This window comes from Phyllobates terribilis, unplaced genomic scaffold (genome assembly GCF_046119375.1).
Source record: "Phyllobates terribilis strain yellow unplaced genomic scaffold, ASM4611937v1 Scaffold_11__3_contigs__length_659146591, whole genome shotgun sequence".
In the NCBI taxonomy this organism is placed as follows: domain Eukaryota; kingdom Metazoa; phylum Chordata; class Amphibia; order Anura; family Dendrobatidae; genus Phyllobates; species Phyllobates terribilis.
This window is the reverse complement of record NW_027362771.1, coordinates 129,126,335-129,150,253: the sequence shown is the minus strand read 5'-3', so window position 1 is coordinate 129,150,253 and position 23,919 is coordinate 129,126,335. Positions and strand designations below refer to the sequence as shown.

Sequence of the window (23,919 nt, the reverse complement as noted above, 5' to 3'; positions counted from 1 at the left end):
AATGTTATGTAAAATGTTCCCAATTAAAGCTTCAAGTCAATACACACAAAAAAAAGTCTCCATTCAGGTCCTTCATCTGTTAACAGAAATATAGGGGGTTTCCACATTACTGTTAGCACAAAGGCTCTGGAAAAGCGACATGGCTCCTCAACTTCGAAAAGAAATCCAGCAAATTCTGCACTCCCAAATCACCCCCTTCCCTTCTGAGCCCCACAATGTGCCTAAACTGCAGCTAGCGACCACATGTTTGTCAGTACTGTAGCAAGGAAAGCCCACTTAATTTATAAGTAGTGTTGAGCCACCCCCGTAGTGTTCGAGTTCGGTTCGGTTCGTCGAACACCCGTGTGTTCGCCGAACTGTTCGTCGAACTGTTCGTCAAACACCTTCGAACACCGTTAAAACCAATGGCAGGCAAACAAAAACACATAGAAACACATAGAAAACACCTTCAAAGGTGTCCAAAAGCTGACAAACTGCTCAGAAGACACAACTAACACATGGAAAAGTGACAAGTACATATAGTCATGCGAAAAGAAAAGAGGTGGAGGAGTAAAAGGAGGGGGAGACACAGATATAGGCATGTCATGCCCTTCTAAAATCCAAAAAGTGAGAAGCCGACACGTTCAGTCCGCTCCTGCCCGTGCCACCTCCGTGTCGCCGGGTTTGTGCCAGAGCCGCGGTGAACCCTGACGGCTAGCCCCCCTCTCCCAATACTGGTGCCTGTCCGCTGGTGGGTCGAGCGAGCCCCACTGTGGTGGAGGCATCTCTAAGCTTTTTAATTTAAATTGTTTCTCTAATTTGAATGAATACACTTTAAATCCATTTACAAGGATCTATTGGAGGGCAAGTCTCATGCCAGCAGCCGCGTAATTCCAGCTCCAGTAGCGTCCACTAAAGCTGCTGCAGTTAAAAAGCTTTTATAAGGATCGAGCTCGGCTGTCCACCGCAAGGCATCCTACTGCCAGTCCCAGCCCCTATGCCTTGGGGTGCCTCCTGATGCTCTTCACTGAGTATCCCGTGGTCCCGAAGCATTTCCTTTGAAAAAATTAAGTGTCCAAACTACAGGTGGTGTAGCTTGCTTAACAGCCGGGATAATCCGCTGACTAGCAGACACTGCTACTAGGCACAAAGTATTTCCTGGGCTAGATGCAGTTAAAAATTTGTAATTAGATACTCTCGTTGGATGCTGAGAAAGCATTCCATAGAGTCTCCTGGCACGCCATATATGATTCTCTTAAAAAGCTTGGGGTAGGGGTCTAGGGGACCCTTTTATAGCCAAAATCACGGCCCTGTATCACAATACGTCACCTAGGCTGAAGATAAATGGAACTGTAGCACCCTGAGGGCTCGGTTGCTACAGAGGTATTGCACCTCACCCAGAGGTGTGATATCTCACTCTCAGGTAAGGATGGAGTGTGGATCAGGACCCGACACCTGCATGCATTACACCACATTGCCGTGGGGCAGGGCGACCAATATGCCTCTAAGATGGGCACGACAGTCCCTGTCCCTGGCTGGAGTGGGGGGAGGGAACACTGAGGAAGGGGAACCCTGTAGTGCAGGAGCAGGGAGGAAGCAGTTCCTGGGTGCATTGAGAAGGGAGTATAAAAGGTGGGCACCATCTTAGTTCAGTGCAGAGAAGTCTGAGCAGAAGTGGCAGGGAGCAGGGGCTCTGCATGAGCTCTGCTCCGGAGGCGGGCCTAGTAACAGAGGCCCAGGCCTGGAAGAGGGAGAAGGAAGGAAGAGGAGCGGAGAAGGCTCCAGGAACGAGGAATGAAGGGATCCCAGGGGTGCGGACGGGCGAGTCGCCACCGCACGCCCGAATCCACCTGCGTGGAGGGGTCAGGCCAAAGGGGGAGACCGGTTCCCGAAACTAGTGGAGGCAGGAAATGACCCTCAGCTAGAAACCGGAGGCTGTGACATTTTATGTGGCGCAGCCCCTCGCTACACCCGCTAGGAAGGCACCACATAGGGTCAGGGAAACTGGCGCCAAGTTTACCAAGAGGAGGCCCGAGGCAGCCGGACAGAAGGGTTGGTAAGAAAGGCCAGACAAAGGACACACAAAGGGGGTCCTGTGAAGCGCTCCAAAGTTATCTGGGAGTTGTCTGAGCCCCTCACCTGGTGAGCACAGTACGACGTGGGCAGCCGTTACCTGCAGACGTGGTCTGGATAATAAGAACTGTGAGTAAAGGCCCTGGACTGCATCACTGACTCCGTGTCGTTACTGCTGCTGCCCTGCACCATCACCCCCATCCTCCGCATACACTGCCCTGAGGCTATACTCCTCCCGTGGGGAGTTATGCTACGCTCTGCTGCACCCACAACACTAGCCTCAGCGGTCTGCCCTGCAGCGGCGGTTCACTCTGACCGCAATCCACGGGTGGCGTAGTCGGACATTTAAACATCAAAACCACATAAATAGTTCCGCCACTGATTTGACCACCCTGAGCCACGGAACCGGGTCGCCGCCACGAAGACTACAACCACCAGCATCCACCAAAAAGGGTCCGGCTCCGGGTGTCCCAAGGCTCAGGGGGTGCATCAGAACATTTTCATCACCTTTCACAATCACCAATGGGACAAGGCAGGGATGTCCTCTGTCCCCTCTCTTATACATCCTAGTGACGGAGCACCTGCTCTCATCAATTCGCCATAACCCCAATATTAGGTGGATTGAGGTGGGAGGCACCGAGTACAAGTGCTCTCTATTTGCTGATGATGTCTTAATATATATCACTCAATCACATATATCCATCCATACTATTATGGCTGAAATAGATCACTTTGTTACATGGTCAAATTTTAAAATCAATGCAGCGAAGTCTGAGGCCCTCGATGTCTCCCTCCCCAAATCCATATAGGATTCCATCCAGTCCAACTTTCCCTTTGCCTGGCCCTCACAGGGTATCAAATACTTAGGAATTCCTATTCATAGAGACCTCTCCCATCTATGTTATCTTAATTTTGGGCCCTTTATTGAACAACTCCATACAGACCACGGTTGGCAAGTTAGAACTGTAAGATTCACTACGTGAACCACTGGTGTTTTGTGGAAAAGCACAAGTACACTGTGTTCCAAATTATTATGCAAAAAGTGTTTAGGAGTGATAAGGGAAGAATTTGTTTGTTTGTCAGTTAAACTCATTGATGGTTATGTGTGTCAGGGCTCTTTATATCACTGTAAGCAATTGCAGACACCTGTGCTAATTAGTTTGGCAGGTGTGTCCAATGAAAGGCAAGACTACTTAAGAAGGCTGTCTCACATTATTAAGCAGCCTACATTTTCTGCCAAAATGGGAAAGAAAAAGGATGTGTCGGCTGCTGAGAAGCAACAAATTGTGGAGTGTTTAGGTCAAGGCATGACTACAATCAACATTGTGCGATGATCAGGATGAAGTGTCTTGGCAATCAAGAAGTATGTAGCTGATTCACAGTACACACGTGTACGTGCTGATAAGGGCAAATTGAGGACTCTTTCCTACAGGCAATTACGTCTGGTTAAAAGAGCAGCGGCAAAAAAGCCTTGTCATAGCAGCAGACAAGTTTTTGAAGCTGCTGGTGCCTCCAACGTCCCCCGAACAACAAGATGCAGGGTCCTTCAGAGGTTTGCAGCTGTGCATACGCCATCCTGTCGACCTCCTCTATCCACTTCACACAAGCAGAAACGGCTCCAGTGGGCCAAACATTACATGAAGACTGATTTCAAAACTGTTTTGTTCACGGATGAGTGCCGTGCAGCGCTCGATGGTCCAGATGGATGGAGTGGAGGATGGCTGGTTGATGGACACCCCACGCAAACACGGCTACAGCGCCAACAAGGAGGAGGTGGAGTAATGTTTTGGGCTGGAATCATGGGGAGAGAGATTGTCGGCCCCTTTAGGATCCCTGAAGGCGCTAAAGATGAACTCCATAATGTATGTGGATTTTCTCAAACAGCACTTCCTGCCATGGTTCAAGAAGAAGAACCGTGTATTTCACAGTAAGATCATTTTTTTGCATGATAATGCACCATCTCATGCTGCACATAAAACATCTGCATCTCTGGCTGATATGGGCATAAAAGGGGACAAACTTATGGTGTGACCCCCATGCTCCCCTGCCTCTACCCCATTCAGAACCTCTGGAGCATCATCTAAAGGAGTGTCTATGATGGCGGGAGGCAGTTCACATCTAAGCAACAGCTCTGGGAGGGTATTCTGTCCTCATGCAAAACAATTGAAGCAGAAACCATCCAAAACCTGACAAATTCAATGGACGAGAGAGTTCAGAAGCTCCTTTCGAACAAGGGGTCCTATGTGAAAATGTAACATCACCTAGAATAAAGTTTTGAGTTGAAAACTGTTTGATTTCAGTTTCTAATAACCTGCTAATGCTTATAATTTCAAAAATGACCATTTTTTTGGTCTTTATTAAAATGAAAAGGTTGATCGAAAAGTTTGGGGGATCTAAGAGTGTGGCAACCCAGTAGTCATGATTACTTCGAATTCTGACAATATGAGGGTCATGTTGCAGGTAGTGCAGCAAGAAGGCACTTATGTGTCTTGCGCATCTCGTAGCCCCAAAAGTATTTTCCGTGCTAGATGCAGCTAAAAATTATTATCAATTTTAAATCTGGTGGAGCTTAGTATAGATGGCCTAATAGGATCTGTGCTGCACTCTGCTACAAAGCCCAAATTATTTTCCAGTCAAGATACAGATAAACATGATTAGTAATTTTAAATCTGGTGGAGCTTATTATAGATGGCCTAATAGAATCAGTGCTGCACACAGCTACAAAGCCCAAATTATTTTCCAGCCAAGATGCAGATAAACATGATTAGTAATTTGAAAGCTTAAAACGGTTGGTAGGGTGATTTTAAACAATCATCAAGCTTTTACTCTCCCCAGGATGACACAGGGGTAGAAAAGTCGTTTCGGATCCATGATTTGTTCATCTTTATGAACGTGAGTCTGTCTACATTATCAGTGGAGAGCCGCGTGCGCTTATCTGTCAGCACACCACCAGCAGCGCTGAACACACGTTCAGACAGAACGCTGGCTGCGGGGCATGACAAGATCTCCAAGGCGTAAGTGGCTAGCTCCGGCCATTTATCCAGATTGGAAGCCCAAAAAGAGCAAGGGTCCAGTGACACAGTCATGGCTTCAATGTTTTCTTGGAGATACTCCTGTACCATCGTCTCTAGGCGTTGACTATGTGTCAGACTTCTTGTCTCCTGTGGCCTTGCAAAGGATGGGCTAAAAAAGTGGTGAAATGATTCCGCAAAATTGATGTTACCAGCAGATACTGTGGTTCTGTTACGGTTTGAGTGCTGAACATTCGACGGTCCCACGGTTGGCAAGTTGGAACTGTGAGATTCACTACGTGCACCACTGGTGTTTTGTGGAAAAGCACATGTAAGATTCTGCAACAGTTTCTGCTGATACTCCTGCATGCGTGCATCCCTTTCTATGGCAGGAATAATTTCTGCAAATTTACTTTTGTACCGGGGATCTAACAGTGTGGCAACCCAGTAGTCAGGATTATTTCTAATTCTCACAATTCGAGGGTCATGTTGCAGGTAGTGCAGCAAGAAGGCACTCATGTGTGTTGCGCATCCAGGAGCACCAAGTCCCTGTTGTGTTGGTGGCGAGGTAACAATCATGCTTCCTTCCTCTGTCCTCTCCCCCCAACCTCGCACAACAGAAATGTGATCAAGGTCTCCCTCATCTGATGAGTCTTCCATCAGTTCGTCCTCCACTTCTTCCTGGGCTCCTGCACCTTCCTCACTAGTTTGGCTGCTACCATGCGCCCTGGTAAAACCATCTCCCCCACCCTCACATGCCTGCCGCCTTGGTGCTGCCGACCGTCTGGACCTTGCAGATGTTAGCCCTTCCGCATACAACTCCTCCTCCTCTACTTCCTCCACCTCCTCTTGTGCCACCACCTGACTCCGAATTCTGTTTAACATGTGCTCCAGCATGTAAATCACCGGAATAGTCATGCTGATAATGGCATCGTCAGCACTAAACATCTTCGTCGCCATTTCAAAACTGTGCAGAAGGGTGCATAGGTCCCTGATCTGAGATCACTCCTCCAGCGTGATTTGCCCCACCTCTGGATCTCGTTGGCCCAGGCTATACGTCAAAACGTATTGCACCAGGGCTTGTCGGTGCTGCCACAGTCGCTGCAACATGTGCAGAGTTGAATTCCACCGGGTAGGCACATCGCATTTTAGCCGGTGAAGTGGCAGGCCCAACGACTTCTGTAGAGATGTAAGTCGCTGAGCTGCGGGATGCGAACGGCGGAAGTGAGCACACAGCGACCGTGCCCTCTGCAGAAGGCCATCTAGTCTGGGATAGTGGGCTAAAAATTGCTGGACAACCAGGTTCAACACGTGAGCCATACAAGGCACGTGTGTGACATTGCCCCGGCGAAGGGTTGCACCCAGGTTTGCAGCATTGTCGCACACGGCCTTCCCTGGTTTCAGGTCCAGTGGAGACAACCATTCATGAAACTGGTTCTCCAGAGCTGACCACAACTCCTCAGCTGTGTGACTCACATTTCCCAGACATTTCAAAGTAAAAACCGCCTGATGACGTTGAGCCCTACTGCCAGCATAGTAAGGAGGTGTGCAGGATCCCTTCTGCGCAGTTAGAAAGCTTGTGGCATGACCAGACAGGCTTTGGGTGCAGGTGGAAGACCGAGAGGAGGTTGAGGAGGCAGAAGCAGTGGAGGAACTTTGACATAAAGAGGATTGACGCACAACTCGTGGGGACGGCAAGACTTGGACAGCAGCCCCTTGTCCTGCTGTCACCATAGTTACCCAGTGCCCAGTCAGCGACATGTAACGCCCCAGTCCATGCCTACTCGTCCAAGTGTCTGTGGTGAAATGCACCCTGTCACACACAGAGTTTCTCAAAGAAGCGGTGATGTTGTGTGCGACATGCTGGTGGAGCGCAGGCACACCTTTCTTTGAGAAGTAGTGCCGACTGGGCATCTGGTACTGGGGCACTGCGACGGACATAAGGTCTCGAAAATCCTCTGTGTCCACCAGGCGGAAAGGCAGCATTTCTGTAGCCAAGAGCTTGCAGATGGTGAAATTCAACCTCTTAGCTTTCTCATGGCTAGGAGGAAATGGTCTTTTACTTGTCCACATCTGAGGGACCGAGGGCTGGCTATTGTGCTTAGACGGGGTTGATAAGGGTGTCCCCGGCAAACTGCCGGTCTGTGAGGAAGATGCAGGCGGACATGTTAGGTTGCCTTGATCCAAAGGTGGTGCTATCGATGTCGGACAGCGCTCAACACCAGCTGGTGTTACCACCTCCAAAGAAAATGATGACCTGCCAATCACGCTGGCTGTTGCGGGTAAAGAGGTGGCAGGTCTGCGCCCCAAAACAGGTGTGACTGCTGTCCCCCCAGTCACAGAGGATGAAGAGGCCGCGGATGCACAAGATATGGCAGACGGTGGTTGGCCCGGCCGGCTAGGCCGCATTGTAGCACACTGAGCTTCCCACTGCAACTTATGCTTCATGTCCATGTGCCGGTTCATGCATGAAGTACTCAAACTATGTATTTTTTGGCCTCTACTTAGCTTTTGCTGACAAATGTTACAGATAACACGAGTTGGGTCATCTTTATCGATCTGAAAAAATGCCCAGGCTATGCAAGGCTTAGCACCCATGCGACCTGAAGAGCCACCACGACTTGTGGTGAGAGGCAGAGTTGTGTTTGAGGATGCAGTTGTTGACGTGCTTCCAGTACTACGTCTCTGTCCAGGAAGGCGCAACCTGACTTCGTCGTCACTAGCATCTTCCTCCACCTCCTCTGCTGACCTCATCTCTTGGCTAACTGTGGGTTGACAGTAAGTGGGATCTCCAACCTCATCATCATCACCCTGTGCGTTATCACACCCGTCGTCCTCAGAGCCAACCTGTTCCTGCCCTGAAAAAAAACTAAAGTTGTCGCTCCAATCAGGTATTTGAGTCTCATCATCGTCTTCCTCATTGTCTCCACCAACAGGAGTTACAGTTTGGGAATAAGGGTCTACATTATGGTCAGAACCTTCTGCGTCTGGTCCTGGATCCGACTCATAAAGATTCTGGGCATCAGTGCAGATCATTTCTTCGTCTGGATTCACAGAAGCGCTGGAGTCGACCTCTGATTCCCAGGCTATAGTATGAGTAAACAGCTCTGCAGACTCAACCATCTGTTCTACCTGGAGATTTGGGAGCTGTGAGGAAGCAAGTGCGATTGGGGTGACACCTTTGAGGACTGGAGTATTTGTGATGTTGAAGTTGATGTGGAGGAGAGCCCACTTAAAGGAGCACTTGATATCCGTTGAAGCACCTGCTGTTTTTGTGCCTCATCTGGAATTTGTAGCGATTGGCGTGGCCGTAAGAAAGGGATCTTATCACATTGTCCGCTAAAAGAAGTAGACATTTTAGTTTGGCTGGAAGATGGTCTTTCTTCTGCAGATGTTACTGTTGCTTTAACACCTACCCCACGGACACAACCTTTTTTCCCCTTCCCAACACGCCTATTCCCCTTTCCACCAGCAGCAGGCCTTTTTCCACTCATTTTGGTGGTTAACTAATTCACAACTCTGGAGTTGTTTGCACAAAAAAACAATGGATGGTAACCGAGCAGAGCTGAGTGGCCAAACTGTGGTATTAGGCCAAAACTATTGGCTGGGTTAGATGCAGAAAAAAATTATATTCAATTTGCAACCTGATGGAGGTCAGTATAGATGGACTAATAGAACAAGTCTCACACACAGCTAGAAGCCCAAATATTTTTTCAGAGGTAGATGCAGAAAAAAAATATATTCAGTTTGCAACCTGATGGAGGTCAGTATAGATGGACTAATAGAGAAAGTCCCACACACTGCTAGAAGGCTAAATATTTTTTCAGAGCTAGATGCAGACAAAAAATTATTTTTAATTTGCAACCTGATGGAGGTCAGTATAGATGGACTAATAGAGAAAGTCCCACACACTGCTAGAAGGCCAAATATTTTTTCAGAGCTAGATGCAGATATAAATTATATTTAATTTGCAACCTGATGGAGGTCAGTATAGATGGACTAATAGAGAAAGTCCCACACACTGCTAGAAGGCCAAATATTTTTTCAGAGCTAGATGCAGACAAAAAAATTATTTTGAATTTGCAGCGTGATGGAGGTCAGTATAGATGGACTAATAGAACAAGTCCCACACACTGCTAGAAGCCCAAATATTTTTTCAGAGCTAGATGCAGAAAAAAATTATATTCAATTTGCAACCTGATGGAGGTCAGTATAGATGGACTAACAGAATGATGCTATGCCCAAAAGATTTTACTTCACTAGGTGCAGTAAAAAAATTGGTATTCTATACACAGGTGGTATATCTTGCATCACAGATAGGCTACTCCACTGACTAACCCACTCTGCAATAGGCCAAAAAGGATTAGCTTTGCTAGATTCAGCCAAATGCTGTGAAAAAAACTTGCACAGCACTGGCACAGACCTGCCTGGCAAAAACTGATAGGAACTGATGTAACCTAGTCCTGAAAAGGACTGCAATTACAATTAGTCTTTACACAATCTATCTATTTAAGAGCACAGACCTGCCTGATAAAAGTCGTAGGAAATGCTGTAACCTAGTCCTTAAAAGGACTGCAATCACAACTATTCCCTACTCCCAAGCTATCTGTAGATTTGTGCGAAAATTGGCTTGAAATTAACAAGGTATAGCGCACACAGCAACAGCGGTGCCGTCTAACATGCAGCTGCAGCAGTGAGAAAATGGTGGCGACGGGGAAAATGGCTTGGTCTTATAGGGCAAGGACATGTGACATACACTGCCAATGACACATGCCCTTGCTTGTGTGAAAAAAAGCACTTCGCTCCGTGTGTGCGCTGCTGATAGGCTGACAGATTGCACCTCCCCACTGTAAATGCGGGAAAGAGAAAAAAAAATGGAGATCTTCATTATTCCTGCAGAGATCCATCCCCTGCCCCTCCCCCCACCCCGCTGTACACTCAAACTGCGTATTAACATTAATTTTCATCATTACTGAGAAAAAATCCAGTTATGATTTTGGTGCACGAACAGTTATCGAACATAACCTCGAACAGCCGAATTTTTCTCAAATCGTTCGTGTTCGCCGAACGGCTCGAACACCGCCCAAAACAGCTCGAATTTGAGATTGGCGAACAGTTCGAGTCGAACAACGCTCATCTCTATTTATAAGGTGTGTGTCTCCAGCAGAACAAGCTGGGCACAAGGCACGGGTATATTAGGCACTACAATGTACTGGGAACAACGGCAGATTTACAATTTTCACTCAACAGCATCCATTACTGCTAGTTTCTGGAAAACACCAATGGAGTCAAAATCGTCATAACACCTGTAGATAAATTCCCAATGGGGTGTTATTTCTAAAATGGGGTCACTTGAGGGCGGATTCTGCTGTTCTGGCACATAGGGGCACAAACTATTTTAAAAAAATCTGTGCTCAAAGAGTCAAAAGCGCTCCTTAACTCCCGAGCCCTGCCATATGGCCAAACAGTAGTGTACAGTCACATGTGGGTTATTACCACGTTCTGCAGAAATTGTGTAACAAATTTTGGTGACATTTTTACTTATTTCTCCATGTGAAAATGTAAAATCTGGGGCTAAAACAACATTTTTGTGGTAAAAATGGAATTATTTTTTCTTCACTGCCCAATGGTATGAAATTCTGTAAAACATCTGTGGTGTCAATATGTTCACTGCACCCCCAGATGAATTCATTGAGGGGTGTAGTTTGTAAAATGGGGTCACTTATAAGATGGTTCTGCTGTTCTGGCACCTCAGGGGCTCTACCAATGTGACATGGCTCTCGCAAACCATTCCAGCAAAATCAGCACTCTAATATGGGGCTGCTTTCCTTCCAAGCTTTGCACTGTTCCTCAAAAGTAGTTCCCAATTACATGAAGGGAGTTGACGCACTCAGGAGAAATTGCACAACAAACTGGGCAGTCCATTTTTTTCCTATTAGCCCTTATGAAAATTAAAACTTGGGGCTAAAACAACAAATTCTTGAGAAAAGTTTATTATTTTTTCTTCACCGACCAATGGTGTAAAATTCTGTGACACACCTGTGGTATCAATGTGCTCACTGCACCACTTTATGACTTAATTTAGGGGTGTAGTCTGTAAAATTAGGTTACTTAGGAGGGTTTCTGCATTTCTAGCACCACAGGACCTCTGCCAATGTAAAATGGCACCCCAAAACCATTCCAGCAAAATCTGGACTCCAATATGGTGTTACTGCCCTTCTGAGCTTTGCACTGTGCTTCAAAAGCAGTAAAGTAGTTTTCAACCACATTTTACCATCCATTTTCTCCAATTACCCCTTTTGAAAATTAGAAGCTTGGGGCCAAAGCAACATTTTAGTGGAAAAAATGGTTATTTCTCAATTTTCACATCCTAATGTTAAATAATTCTGTGAATCACCTGAGGGTTAAAAATGCTCACTGAAGCCCAAGACAAATTCCTCGAGAGGTGTAGTTTCCAAAATGAGTTCACTTGTGGGAAGTTCTGCTGTTCTAGCATGTCAGGGGCTCTTCAAATGTGACATAGTGTCCGCAATCTATTCCAGTCAAAACGCTGCAACAATTTTAAGTAGTGCTCCTTCCATTTTGAGACCTCTCATGTGCCCAAACAGTAGTTCGTTACTACATATAGGGTATCCCTTTATTCAAGAGAAATTGCACAACAAATTATATGGTTGAATTTCTCCTGTTACTCTTGTGAAAATTAAAAATTTGGGGCTAAAGCAACATTTTTGAGAAAAAAATGTTTATTTTTCATTTTCACAGCCCAATAATATATAATTCCGTGAATCACATGTGGGTTCAAAATGCTCACTGCACCCACAGATGAATTCTTTGAGGGGTGTAGTTTTCAAGATGGGGTCACCTGTGGTTAAATCAACATTTTTGTGGAAAATAACTAGTGTTTCATTTTTTGTTTCCTCTTTGTTTTAATTTCAGTGAAGCACCCGAAGGGTTAACAAACTTTGCTAATTAGGTTTTGAAAACCTTGAAAGGTGCATTTTATAAAATGGGGTCACTTTTGTTTGTTTTTTTAACATATAGGCCCCTAAAGATCACTTAAAATGTGAAGTGGTCCCTAATAAAATAATTTATGTAAATTTTGTGGGAAAAATGAAAAATTGCTGCTAAACTTTTAATCCTTCTACATTTCTAACAAAAAAAAGTTTAAAAAATTATGCTGATGTAAAGTAGACATGTGGAAAGCATTACTTATTAACTATTTTTAGTGGTATGACTATGTTTTAAGGGCATGAAAATTTAAAGTTCGAAAAATTGTGAATTTTTCTAAATTTTCATAAAAAAAAAAAACATTCTCAGAATCAGGGAGATCTGTTGAAGTGTTCCAGAGTTATTACCACATAAAGTGACACTGGTCAGAATTGAAAATTTTGGCCTGGTCAACAAGGTGAAAACAGGTTTCGGCGATAAGGGATTATTATAAAAAGGAGCACAAGAAATTTCCTATTATAGTACAATCATTATTTGGTGATTCCACTTGGTCTGTGTGATTTAAATATAGTGTGCAAAGTAAGTTAAAAAAATGCTAACTGGGAAAGAAATGACATTAGGATCCTTTGTAAGCATATTGTAGGGAAAGAACACAAGATTGTAGATCAAATCAGTTCTTTGATCAGAAAGTGAGATAAAGTGTCTCAAGGTTGGAGGGGGAAGTGGACAGCCAGTCCCAAAAGAGGACAAAAAACCAAGTGTGACACAGAATTAACAGAGAAAGGAGATACCTTCAGGGAGGAGTATTTGGAGGAGGAGAAGAGGGGAGATTGTTGGCATTCAGTGATGGGTCCATGAGAGAGATAGGAAATACCAAGGAGAGGACACTACAAGGAGATGAGGGCCACACCAAATTGGCATAATCAGGAGGCATTAAGGAATATCCCAGTGCGATAAGGACTGCAGAAAGGGTGCATGTGTGAAGGCTTCCTTTCTGGTAACCAAGACATGATGGAAATGACCATTATCTTAAGGAATATATGTCTCTATGCTGTAATATTGTTAAGATGTTATTATTGTTTATCTGTTTTATCAATTTTATACTGAACATTTGATTCTGAGTATAAAATCATTTCTTTTTATACACTTTATTTGGTGTGCTTTGTTTGCTAACCACAACCTAGAATCTACATAGGGATATTGTTATTGTGCCATATCTTTATCATTTGATATTGGTGTTGTCAATATTAATATTTCTTGATGTTGTTATTTCTCATCATCCTTGTCATTCGATATTGATATTGCTCACAATAATGGTAATTCTTACAGCTGGTACTATGAATGTTAACTTACGGTGGAAGGAAAGAACATAGGATGGCGTCAGGGTCACTGCAGGTTTTAACACAGGGACTGGCACATGGTTCATATCTCCATTCACACATTCTCCTATATGGAACTGCAGCTGCAATCTCTGAAATACAGATATATATTTTTTAAATTGAAATTAAGGCTATTAAGAATCCAACTCTCCAGCAGAAACCATGTCAGAAATTCTACTGATTTTAGAATGCTTAGAGACTTCTTCCAACCCCAGTTACAGCTTACATCTTGGCTGGATCCACCAGCAGCACACTCAACTCTGCTTCATCCAGCAGACTGACACTCCCTTAGGACACTGTCTCACAATGAACCTACTTCCTGCTACTTAGAGAAACCATGCAGGTGCTTCAAATCAAACACTGCAGAGCTGGGATTTAACCCAGTCCTTTTCAGTTATGCTACATAATTTTAATTAAAATATAACTTTTATGTTAAATTGCATTAAATAATAGTATTTTATAAAAAAATGGATATTATTGCAGAACTGGAAATTCAGATTTTTAAATAAGGAAAGTGTAAGCAAGATATTTATATATGCCCATCAAGCAATACTACTTTTATGTAAAAATGGCGGTGATTGAATTATCCAGTCATGGTAGGCATACGACCTATTAAAAATCTTATATAAAGTAAGGGATAAATAAGTCAGTTTCGATCAATGAATGTGAGTCTCATCTGTGCCCTATATATCCTTTTATTGTTTTTGGATTAATACCATTTCTCTTTTTCAATAAACCTTCCCTCAATCATCATCCAATTATTTGATCTCTGAAATTAGCATTTAATCATCCATATCCCCTTTACTTATTTCTTTTTCCTCCTTCCTTATATTTTCATTTAATTTGTTCCATGACTTTTAGTAAAGCATAGTCCATTTAGTTACATATTAAAATCTCGCTCTCTTTATACTTTATTATTCTTCTCTAGTGTTTGTTCTGCCCTAACTAAAAACTAAAGTGCAGTACTCAAGTGCTCCTAACTATCTTACAGTACTCTTACGTATGTTCCAGCTTTCTACAGTTCATCAGGAAGTATATTTTGTTAATCCAAAATTAATATAATAACATCTAGGGGACAGATGAGACTCAAATTCCCTGATTGAATCTATGATATAGATCCCGTACTTTATATATAGCTTAAGTCATATCCCTAAAATGACTGGATAATATAATCACCCACATATTTATATGAACATAATATCTTATTGCCTGATGGGTATATGTCAGTATAGTATTTATACTTCCTTTATTCATAAATCCGAATTCACACTTCTGCCCTAATATCCCTTCACTATACAATTGAGGAGAGGATGTGCTAAATAGTGGAATATATCTACAGCTCTTTAGAAGGAATCTGTCACCAGGTAATTTCTAACCCATCTGAGAGCAACATCAAGTAGGGACAGAGACCCTCATTCCAGCTATGTATCACTTACTGGACTGTTTGCTGCAATTTTTATAAAATCACTGCTTTAACTGCTGCATATCTACCAGTTCTCTGAATACTAAGCTCTGTAAAACTCCGCCCACACCACTGATTGTCAGCTTTCTGTTTACACTGTGCATAGGCAGAAAATTGTCAATCAGTGGTTGGGGCGGGGTTATACAGCGTTCATGAATATGGAGGACTACATAGCAGCAGGTGTACTTGTCCATTTGGAAGAAGGGGAGGGAGAAATGAAAATTGGAAACTGACTATGGGGACAAGGGGTTTAAAATAATAGAAATCCTTCTTCCTGAACCCAATTGTTATACTACAAGAAAAAATAATATTGCAGAACCCCCATTAAAATCAATAAAGCATCTGCGTAATGCACTAACTCCAGATCGAAACCTTGCTGTGCTTCTCTGATTTGGCTAACAAAGAAGGGTCCTGAGTGGGGGAATGCCCTTTCTTAAATCCATATGCCCAAATAAGGCTATGTTCACACATCATGGTTTTTTCAGCGTTTTTTGATGCATTTTTTTCTGCAAATTTTCAGCTGCGTTTTGCAGTACCAGCAAAGTCTATGAGATTCCAGAAATCTCATGCACACATCATGTTTTTTTTAACAGGATTTTGTGCTTTGCATGTTTTTTTTTGCAAAAACTATTTATTTATTATTTAATTATTTAAAAATAGAGCCTGTCACTTCTTTCAGTGTATTTTCAAAGTTTTTTCACACTTTGTAAGTAATGGATGGTGAAAAAACGCACCAAAAACGCTGGTGTCAAGTTTTCAGTGTTTTTTGTGCCTAAACGAGAATGAGATTTTTTCTTTCACTGAACATTATGTACATGCATAACAGAGACAAAACGACAGTGAAAAAACCCACCAAAAAAAGGCAAAAAAGCAAGAAAACAGCAGCAAAAATCCTGAACCACCTCCTAGCAAGAGATCAGATTTTGCTGCAGAAAAATGTCGCTGAAAAAGACATAGTCTAAGAGTACAATACTAATCTAAATCAGACACCTCCTGCAAAGAATAAAATACAAACATTTTAATTAAAAAAACAAACATTTTTGTGTTTTCAGCAGTAGATTCATTTTTTAACATATTTACCTTCAATCTTGAAACCACTGGACAATTTAAATTCCTCAGAATTGTCATATTTGGAAACTTTAACTTCTGTAGCCGTTAGAACGATAAAAAAGCCTTTCTTGCTGTGTAATTCAAAGGCACTGTAGCCAGGAATCCAAAGACCCTGGTGGTGAAAAAAGGTTGCCCTTCTCTGAAACATGGGACTGGCTTCCCACTGCTCCAGTCGTACACTGTCATTTTCTTGCACAGAGAGGAAGTAATTTGGTCGTTCGGCTGACTCCAAAGACACAAGTGATAGCGCTATGTTGTATGAGAAGAGTAGCATAGTTAATCACAATTTTATTTTTTATCCCCTTTAGTTTTTACAATTGAAAAAATAGTTAGATTTAATAGACTAAATACTACATAGTATTGTTTTTTTTTTCAATAAAGTCACACGTGCCGTAACTTGCATAGACTCAAACATCATGTTACTTTAACACTACTACTTACAAAATAGTGAAAATATTTTTTAATATGGGAGCAAATAAACCTTCCTCCAAACTTATGTCCAAATATGTGTATTTCTTGTTAGATCACTTTTATAGTAACACACATACCTATTAATAGTGGGTAAATTTTCACGGCTGTATTTAATGCCAGATAATAATAAGGGTAAAATCTTTCTCAAAACCTTTTACAAAAAGAGCGGATAACATTCTGTCCAAAATACATGTGTCATCTAATAAAGTAATTACCCTTTGAAAGCTATCTTTCCAGAATTTATTTTTTATTTCATTAGTTTCCAGTAGGTACATTTAAGTAATGACCTAACAACATTCTGTATGTATGGAAATATATAAAGCAGAACCTGGAACAATCAATGGGACTAGCTAGGGTTGGGAATGAGAGTCCAAATTTATTTCCCAAACCAGTAAATATGAAAACATAAGAAACCTCACTGCTCTACATTGTCATATTAAACTCTCCAGAAGTGCCCCCATAGATTCAGGATTTTTTTTTCATCAGGAGAAAATGCTATTAGACATATGCTGAATAATTTTCTAAAGGAAGGCAACAAACAGAAAATTGTACAAGAACTGTCTAAGAGTATTTTCTCCTGATTTTATGAAGACACTTCAGAAAAGATTCATGTGACAATGTATAGCGGTGTGTACAGATGAGCGGAGGAACGAGTTCGAGTTCAATTTCTTGAAATTAGCAGCTCAACACGAATTCGAACACAAAGTTGTCCGGCATCATTTCCCACACTGGTGAAGTATCAGAGAGTGGGCTAATGTCAGTTTGCTTCCCCATAATGCCCACTAGCTATGACTTCAGATCCCAGTTTATAAGATGGATTTTCATACCATGTAAAGTGGGGTCAGTACAACACAGGGTCATCAGAGATACAGTTGGGCGTAGAAACAGTAGTATTTACAGTATAGCGTTGGATTCCATTGCCAGATTCACCAGGTACCATATTTTTCGGACTATGAGACGCACTTTTTTCCTCCCAAATTTTGAAGGAAAGTGGGGGGTGCGTCTTATAGTCTGAATGTATATGGACTATATATGGTGGCTGTGGCTGTGCGTGGTGTGGGGGAGCAGCAGTGGCGGACGAGCGGGCACAGAAGGCAAGAGCCGCCTGCTTCAGCCTACACAATGCCCGCTACTAAAGAAAATTAATATTCACTGCTCCCCACGCCATGGGCATGGAGAGCAGTGAATATTAATTTTCCTTAATAGCGCTCACACTGTACCGTAGCGCGGCTCCTGCAGCGGCTGGCGGTCAGTGTGCCTGCTATTAAAGACCATGAATATTCACTACAACCCACTCCCATGGGTTGTAGTGAATATTCATGCACTTTAATAGCAGGCACACAGACCGCCGGCCACTGCAGGAGCCGTGCTGCTGGTATAGTGTGAGCGCTATTAGGGAGAATGAATGGTTACTGCTCCCCACGCACATAGTCTCAGCGTGGGGAGCAGTGACTCTTCTGGCACAGCATCTCACAATGTGAGGACGCATGGCAACACTGTGAGATCAGAGCTGGCAACAGAGCAGGACACAGCTCTGGAACACAGGGAAAAGGGGAGTAGAACTAGTGTTTATTTTTTTGTGTGCAGCACGGGATGTGGGGTGCCAAGCATACCAGGAATAGTAGGGATGAGGGGGGCCATACATATCAGGAAGAGGGATGAGGGTGGCCATGCATACCAGGAAGAGGGATCAAGGGTGCCATACATACCAGGAAGAGGGATGAGGGTGACCATACATACCAGGAAGAGGGATAAGGTGTGCCATACATACCAAGAAGAGGGATGAGGGGTGCCATGCATACCAGGAAGAGGGATGAGGGGTGCCATGAATACCAGGATGATGGGGGCCATGCATACCTGGATGATGGGTGCCATGCATACCAGGATGAGGGGTGCCATGCAACTAGGATGAAGGGTGCCATGCATACCAGGATGAGGGGTGCCATGCATGCCAGGATGGGGATCAGGAGGTGTCATGCATACCAGGATGGGGATCAGGGGTGCCATGCATAACAGGATGGGAATCAGGGGTGCCATGCATACCAGGATGGGGATCAGGGGTGCCATGCATACCAGGATGGGGATGAGGGGTGCCATGCATACCAGGATGGGGCATTGGGGTGCATTTGCATACCAGGATGGTAGACTGGGGTGCCATGCATATCAGGATGGGGATGAGGGTTGCCATGCCATGTATAACATGAAGGAGGGGCCATATATACCAGGATGGAGGATATTAACAGAATTGTGGGACATTACCCCTATACCAGTGTCAGCAGCAGACCCCATAACAGGGCATCATGACCACATTTTTTGCTTACATTTTTTTTTTCTATTTTCCTCCTCTAAAACCTAGGTGCGTCTTATGGTCCAGTGCGTCTTGTAGTCCGAAAAATACGATAGTTGGAGTACACACATCATATTGAAACAAAATGCCTATCAATATTTCTCCACTTCTTTCTATCCTCCCCATCCACCCTTTTGTCCTCCTTTCCACCCAGTATTGAAACGTACTCAAATTTATTTGCCGCAAATCAAATCTTTGGGGAATATTTGGCAAGTTTGAATTTCAAACTATTTGCTCATCTCTGGCAGTGTTTTTATAAAACCTTAATGATATAGAGGATTATGATGTGTTACTAAAATTAAATAGCTATTATTTTCATGGAAAGATTCCACAATTCATGGCCTATTTTGTCCCATGTCAATAGAGTTTGCTAGAGCACTACATCCCTGAAACAAATTGAACTTAACTAATAATTCTTCTGAATCAGAATTGAATATACATTGAATACAGATACAGAGCCTTTCCTAGTAAGCACCTCCTTGTTTTGGCTCATAGAGGGATGTACCAAGGTACGGGGCATATGGACAGGGTTGTCTTTATTAGTCAACCCCTTAAATTAGAAGAATACTTATTTTTAAAGAACTTCAAGAATTTTATTCAAGTTGAACACATTTGTGAAAAATATATGATGCATTGGTATCTATATAAGTTTGTTTCCCAAAGTGTTCTGCATTCTGTAATATATAACGTCTGCATTTTCTAGATAATTCCCCATTGAAGTCATGTTTATATATTTGTACATTGATAGATATTCATGAAATCGCTACAATAAATCACGTGCTGCAGTGTTAATCACTGCTCCTGTGATCAGTTAACACCACATTTGTTGAATGAAGTTATTTTTAACAGAATTGCCTGCATTTTTTTGTGACAATATTATTTAAATATTTAGATTTGGAGTACTCACATAGGTCTTTATCTCGGAAAAGTCCAGGTGTTATCATGAAGTTAAACAAAACATTTCTATGTGCACTCATTCTTGGCAATGGGAATACGTATTTGCTGGTAACATTCACGCCTAATACAATTTCACTGTTGCCGCAGCTTGAGAGGATAAAGGGACCTTCACCTAGTCCTGTTGGAAAATAAAATAAAAAATACAAAACTATAAAAAAGAAAAAAGTTCTGCTTTATGACAGTCTGTACTTTCCATTACGTTTACATTTTGAAGGTTGCCATACTTAAAATATACTGTATACTTAAAACTGTATACTTAAAAAGTTCTTCGAAGGGTGGAGAAATTACTGTTTAAAGGAAATTGTGATTCCACAATATGTGCAAGCTGCAAGACTATATATAACATGAAAAAAACAACTATGCTTATTGAATTTAAGTCATATCTTACCTTGATTATAATATTCACAATCAGAAGCTGAAAAACATAAGAAGGGGATGTATGTAATATACAATAACCACATAGACATCATAAAATGCACTTGCTTTCACAGCATCTTCTTGGTGTTTCATGACCATTTCTATTCAAATTGTTAGGGTTTGTTAGAGTAGAAATATGGTTATGTTTTTTCTTGGAACTTTAATATGCAAATTGCCTCTTCAGAGAAAAAGAGGACTTGTACTCTATAGCGCCACCTATTGGAAGTTTACAACTCACCAAATAATGTAAGAATGGCTTTGTCTGAATTTTATGCTTCAGATGCAGTAGATAATTTTGTTATAATTGCAGTATGAGAGAGCAATTAAAATAGTATATTGATGTACAATGTACAATATATTTAACTTTATGATTCCACTTTGTATAAAAGCAGAGAGTCTTTTCTTTTATTCCTGGAGCTAAAGCCCCCGTCTCACATAGCGAGATCGCTAGCGAGATCGCTGCTGTGTCACGGTTTTGGTGACACAACAGCGACCTCACCAGCGATGTCGCTATGTGTGACACTTTGCAACGATCAGGCCCCTGCTGTGAGGTCGCTGATCGCTGCAAAGTGTCCTGGACCATTTTTTGGTCGTTGCTCTCCCGCTGGTCAGCACACATCGCTGTGTGTGACCAGCGGGAGCAGCAATCAGGCTGGTAACTATGGTAAACATCGGGTTACTAGGGGCACACGCGCACCTAGTAACCCATTGTTTATCATGGTTACGAGCCTGCTAAAGTGAGCGGTAACCTCCCGCTTACTGTAGCAGAGTGGTAACCATGATAAACAATGGGTTACTAGGAGCGCGTGTGCCCCTAGTAACCCGATGTTTACCATAGTTACCAGCCTGCTCCTGCTTCAGCAGGCTGGTAATCGGAGCAGGACATCGTGGAAAGATTCCTTCCACGATGTCGCTGCTCCCCTGATCGCTGGTGAGCCTCCCTGTTCGACAGCTCACCAGCGACCACATAGCGACGCAGCAACGATCCCTGACAGGTCGTATCGTTGTCGGGATCGTTGCAGCGTCGCTAAGTGTGATGGGGCCTTAACTGGTATTAAACCAATTATATACCAACGTATTCCCAGCTAATTAGTAGTTAAAGTAAACTTCCGTAGGGACGGGTGACCATAGTGCAAAGGAAGGCCTTTTTGTATATTGACACTCAAACCCAATTGTTTCTTAAGCTCTCTGCACTTACATGTAATATGATATTAACTATATGTGAGATGAAAGCATCCAGTAAGGCAGTGTTCCCCAACTCCGGTCCCCAAGAGCCACCAACAGGTCATGTTTTCAGAATTTCATTAGTATTGAACAGGTGATTGAATTATTGCCTGTGCAGGCGATGCAAATATCACCTGGGAAATACTAAGGAAATTCTGAAAACCTGGCCTGTGGGTGGCTCTTGGGGACTGGAGTTGGGGAACACTGCCTTGGATGCATGTTATTCATCTAGCTGCATCTTGTATAAGAGCTCAAAATATGGGATTGTGACCCGTTACCTACACACAGAGTGGTAATCTCCTGTGCCTAATGCAAAATCTATTTCTGGGCTATAATATGCCATTCATAATAATGCTATTCTGACTTGGCTGAAGGGCTTTTAGACCCACTAAGGCACCAAGCAGTGGCAGATTAACAATAGGCATGGCAGACACTGGCCTATGGGTCCTGTGTTTTTTGGAGTCCCTGCAATGTAGATGAAAAATGCTATTGATTTGATAGTGAAAGAAGTTTCCAATCAGCGTGCCAGCCCAGCCGGCTGACATTGGAGGTCAGCTGGAGCAAGAGAGAATCACTATGAACCTGACAGCAAGCAATATTGAACTAATATTTTAGCTATTGTTGGGAATATTCCAAAATTCATGAGTAGTACAGGATGGGGCATGTATTATATCAGGCATGGCAACTGTGTGATTGGCCAGAACGGGTAGTGGGAGTGGAGTAGAGGAAAGTGGCCGCGAGTTCTCGCTAACTCTAGATCATAATAGTACATTTATCTGTAGAAGCTTTGGGAACACAAACGAGTAATATATAGGTCTACACTTGAGGTCGATGTTAGTTAATTATTTTCTGGGTTATAATAAAGTTTGGTTTTTGTTTTGTTTAATAACATTTTATTGGCATATTAAAACTGTTGTTATAAACTTAAAAACATATTAGGACATAATTTGCTGGAGGAGTCCGAAGATTTCGACTGTCTATGCTCTAGACAGTCGAAATCTTCGGACTCCTCCAGAAACTTAGACTCTAGGGGTTTGCACAAAGTTTTATCCGGCACTGGCGCCAGGGTCCAGTTCTAACGGCATACTTTGCTCCCATAAAGCTACATCAATACCTTATAGGTTCAGCCCACAAAACAATCACATTTATATATTTGGCAGAAAACAGCTTAATAAATCGTTAAAAATGTATGATACAATTAAGTCATGGATGCCATTCAATATATGTTAAGAATTGAGAATAATACTCAGTCCAAAATGACAGTCCTCCCTAAATTTAATGAACAAGTGTACTTTCAGCAACAAGATTTATTTCCTACTTGTCTTTGTATTTTCCTTTTTTGGCTACTTACGGCACATATTTGGTGATCTCCAGTGGACAGCTACACCTTGTTGACAACATTTATGAGCATATGCGGCTATACTGGTGCACAGACATTCACAGTCTCCTCCGAGGTTACAATTGCATGTGTCTGTATGGCAGTTCTTAACAAACGACGTTACATCAATCTTTAAAAAAAATACAGAAAGTCTAAATCATAATTGTGTAAGAACAAGGAATTGTCAATTAGCAATCTTCTAATATATAATAGATACTAGTGTTGATCGAGTATGTATCATTAACCCTTTCCGGCGAGCACGCTCGGGTGCTCACTGAGTATTTTGGGGTGCTCGGCTTTTTATTAACTGTCTGACAGGCAATCTCTGCATGTGTCACAGTTGTCTAACAGCCGTGACACTTGTAGGAGCGGTGACAGTGAATGAAACGCCGAGCATGCCAAAATACTCAGTGAGCACCCGAGCGTGCTCGCCGGAAAGGGTTAATGATACATACTCGATCAACACTAATAGGTACATATCATTTGTCACACTGGTTTAGTAACAATGAATAATGAAATCATTGCCATCTAGTGTTTTTCTTCCAGTGGTGCAATTTCTGACACAGATTTGTTAAGTTTGTAAATAGCTGATCAAAATAAAATGATGTTCACGAGATTTTGCTCAGCTCTGTACCTTGTTGGTATATTGGTCATTTTATAGTGGATTCTGTTAAGTAACAGGATGGTGGTTTTATTCAGATACTATGTGACGATAGTATGTGGTCATGGTGTGGCAGTATTTATCCCTTTTATTAGAGATTAAATACTTGATATGTCCTTGTCCTGTGACATACTATTGTACAGTGTCAGTTAACTTAATACAAACTACTGTGCACAGCAGATGTGTAGGATCCATCTGTATTTTACAGTCGTCACTCCACTATAACAGGAATTTGCATTTAGCTGTAGTGTGGGCCCCTGACACCCACCCCTGACACTGAGTTCATTATTACTATGTGGAGATGCAGAGGGTCATTATAAATATGTGCTAGAATGGGGCTACTATTACTTTGTATAGGCACAGAAGGGGTCACTATTATTATGTGGTGACACAATGGAGCATTATTACTGTGTTGTGACACACAAGTTGGCTTTACTACTGCATAGAGGCACAGAGGGGAAATTAATACTGTGGTTTAGGCATAGAGATGGTGTTATTACTG

General features: G+C 42.6%; 1 protein-coding gene across 1 annotated transcript in view; it reads right to left on the bottom strand.

Annotated features, from left to right (window-relative positions):
• The window catches only part of OTOGL (otogelin like), a 346,660-nt gene that overhangs the window by 139,322 nt on the left and 183,419 nt on the right, over positions 1–23,919 (bottom strand). The window contains exons 30-34 of the mRNA XM_073651595.1: positions 22,730–22,886; positions 20,126–20,152; positions 19,688–19,855; positions 15,933–16,211; positions 13,365–13,482 (exon numbers count right to left, since the gene is read on the bottom strand). Coding sequence (XP_073507696.1) covers positions 13,365–13,482; positions 15,933–16,211; positions 19,688–19,855; positions 20,126–20,152; positions 22,730–22,886 — 749 coding nt within the window. The remainder of the gene's footprint in view (positions 1–13,364; positions 13,483–15,932; positions 16,212–19,687; positions 19,856–20,125; positions 20,153–22,729; positions 22,887–23,919) is intronic.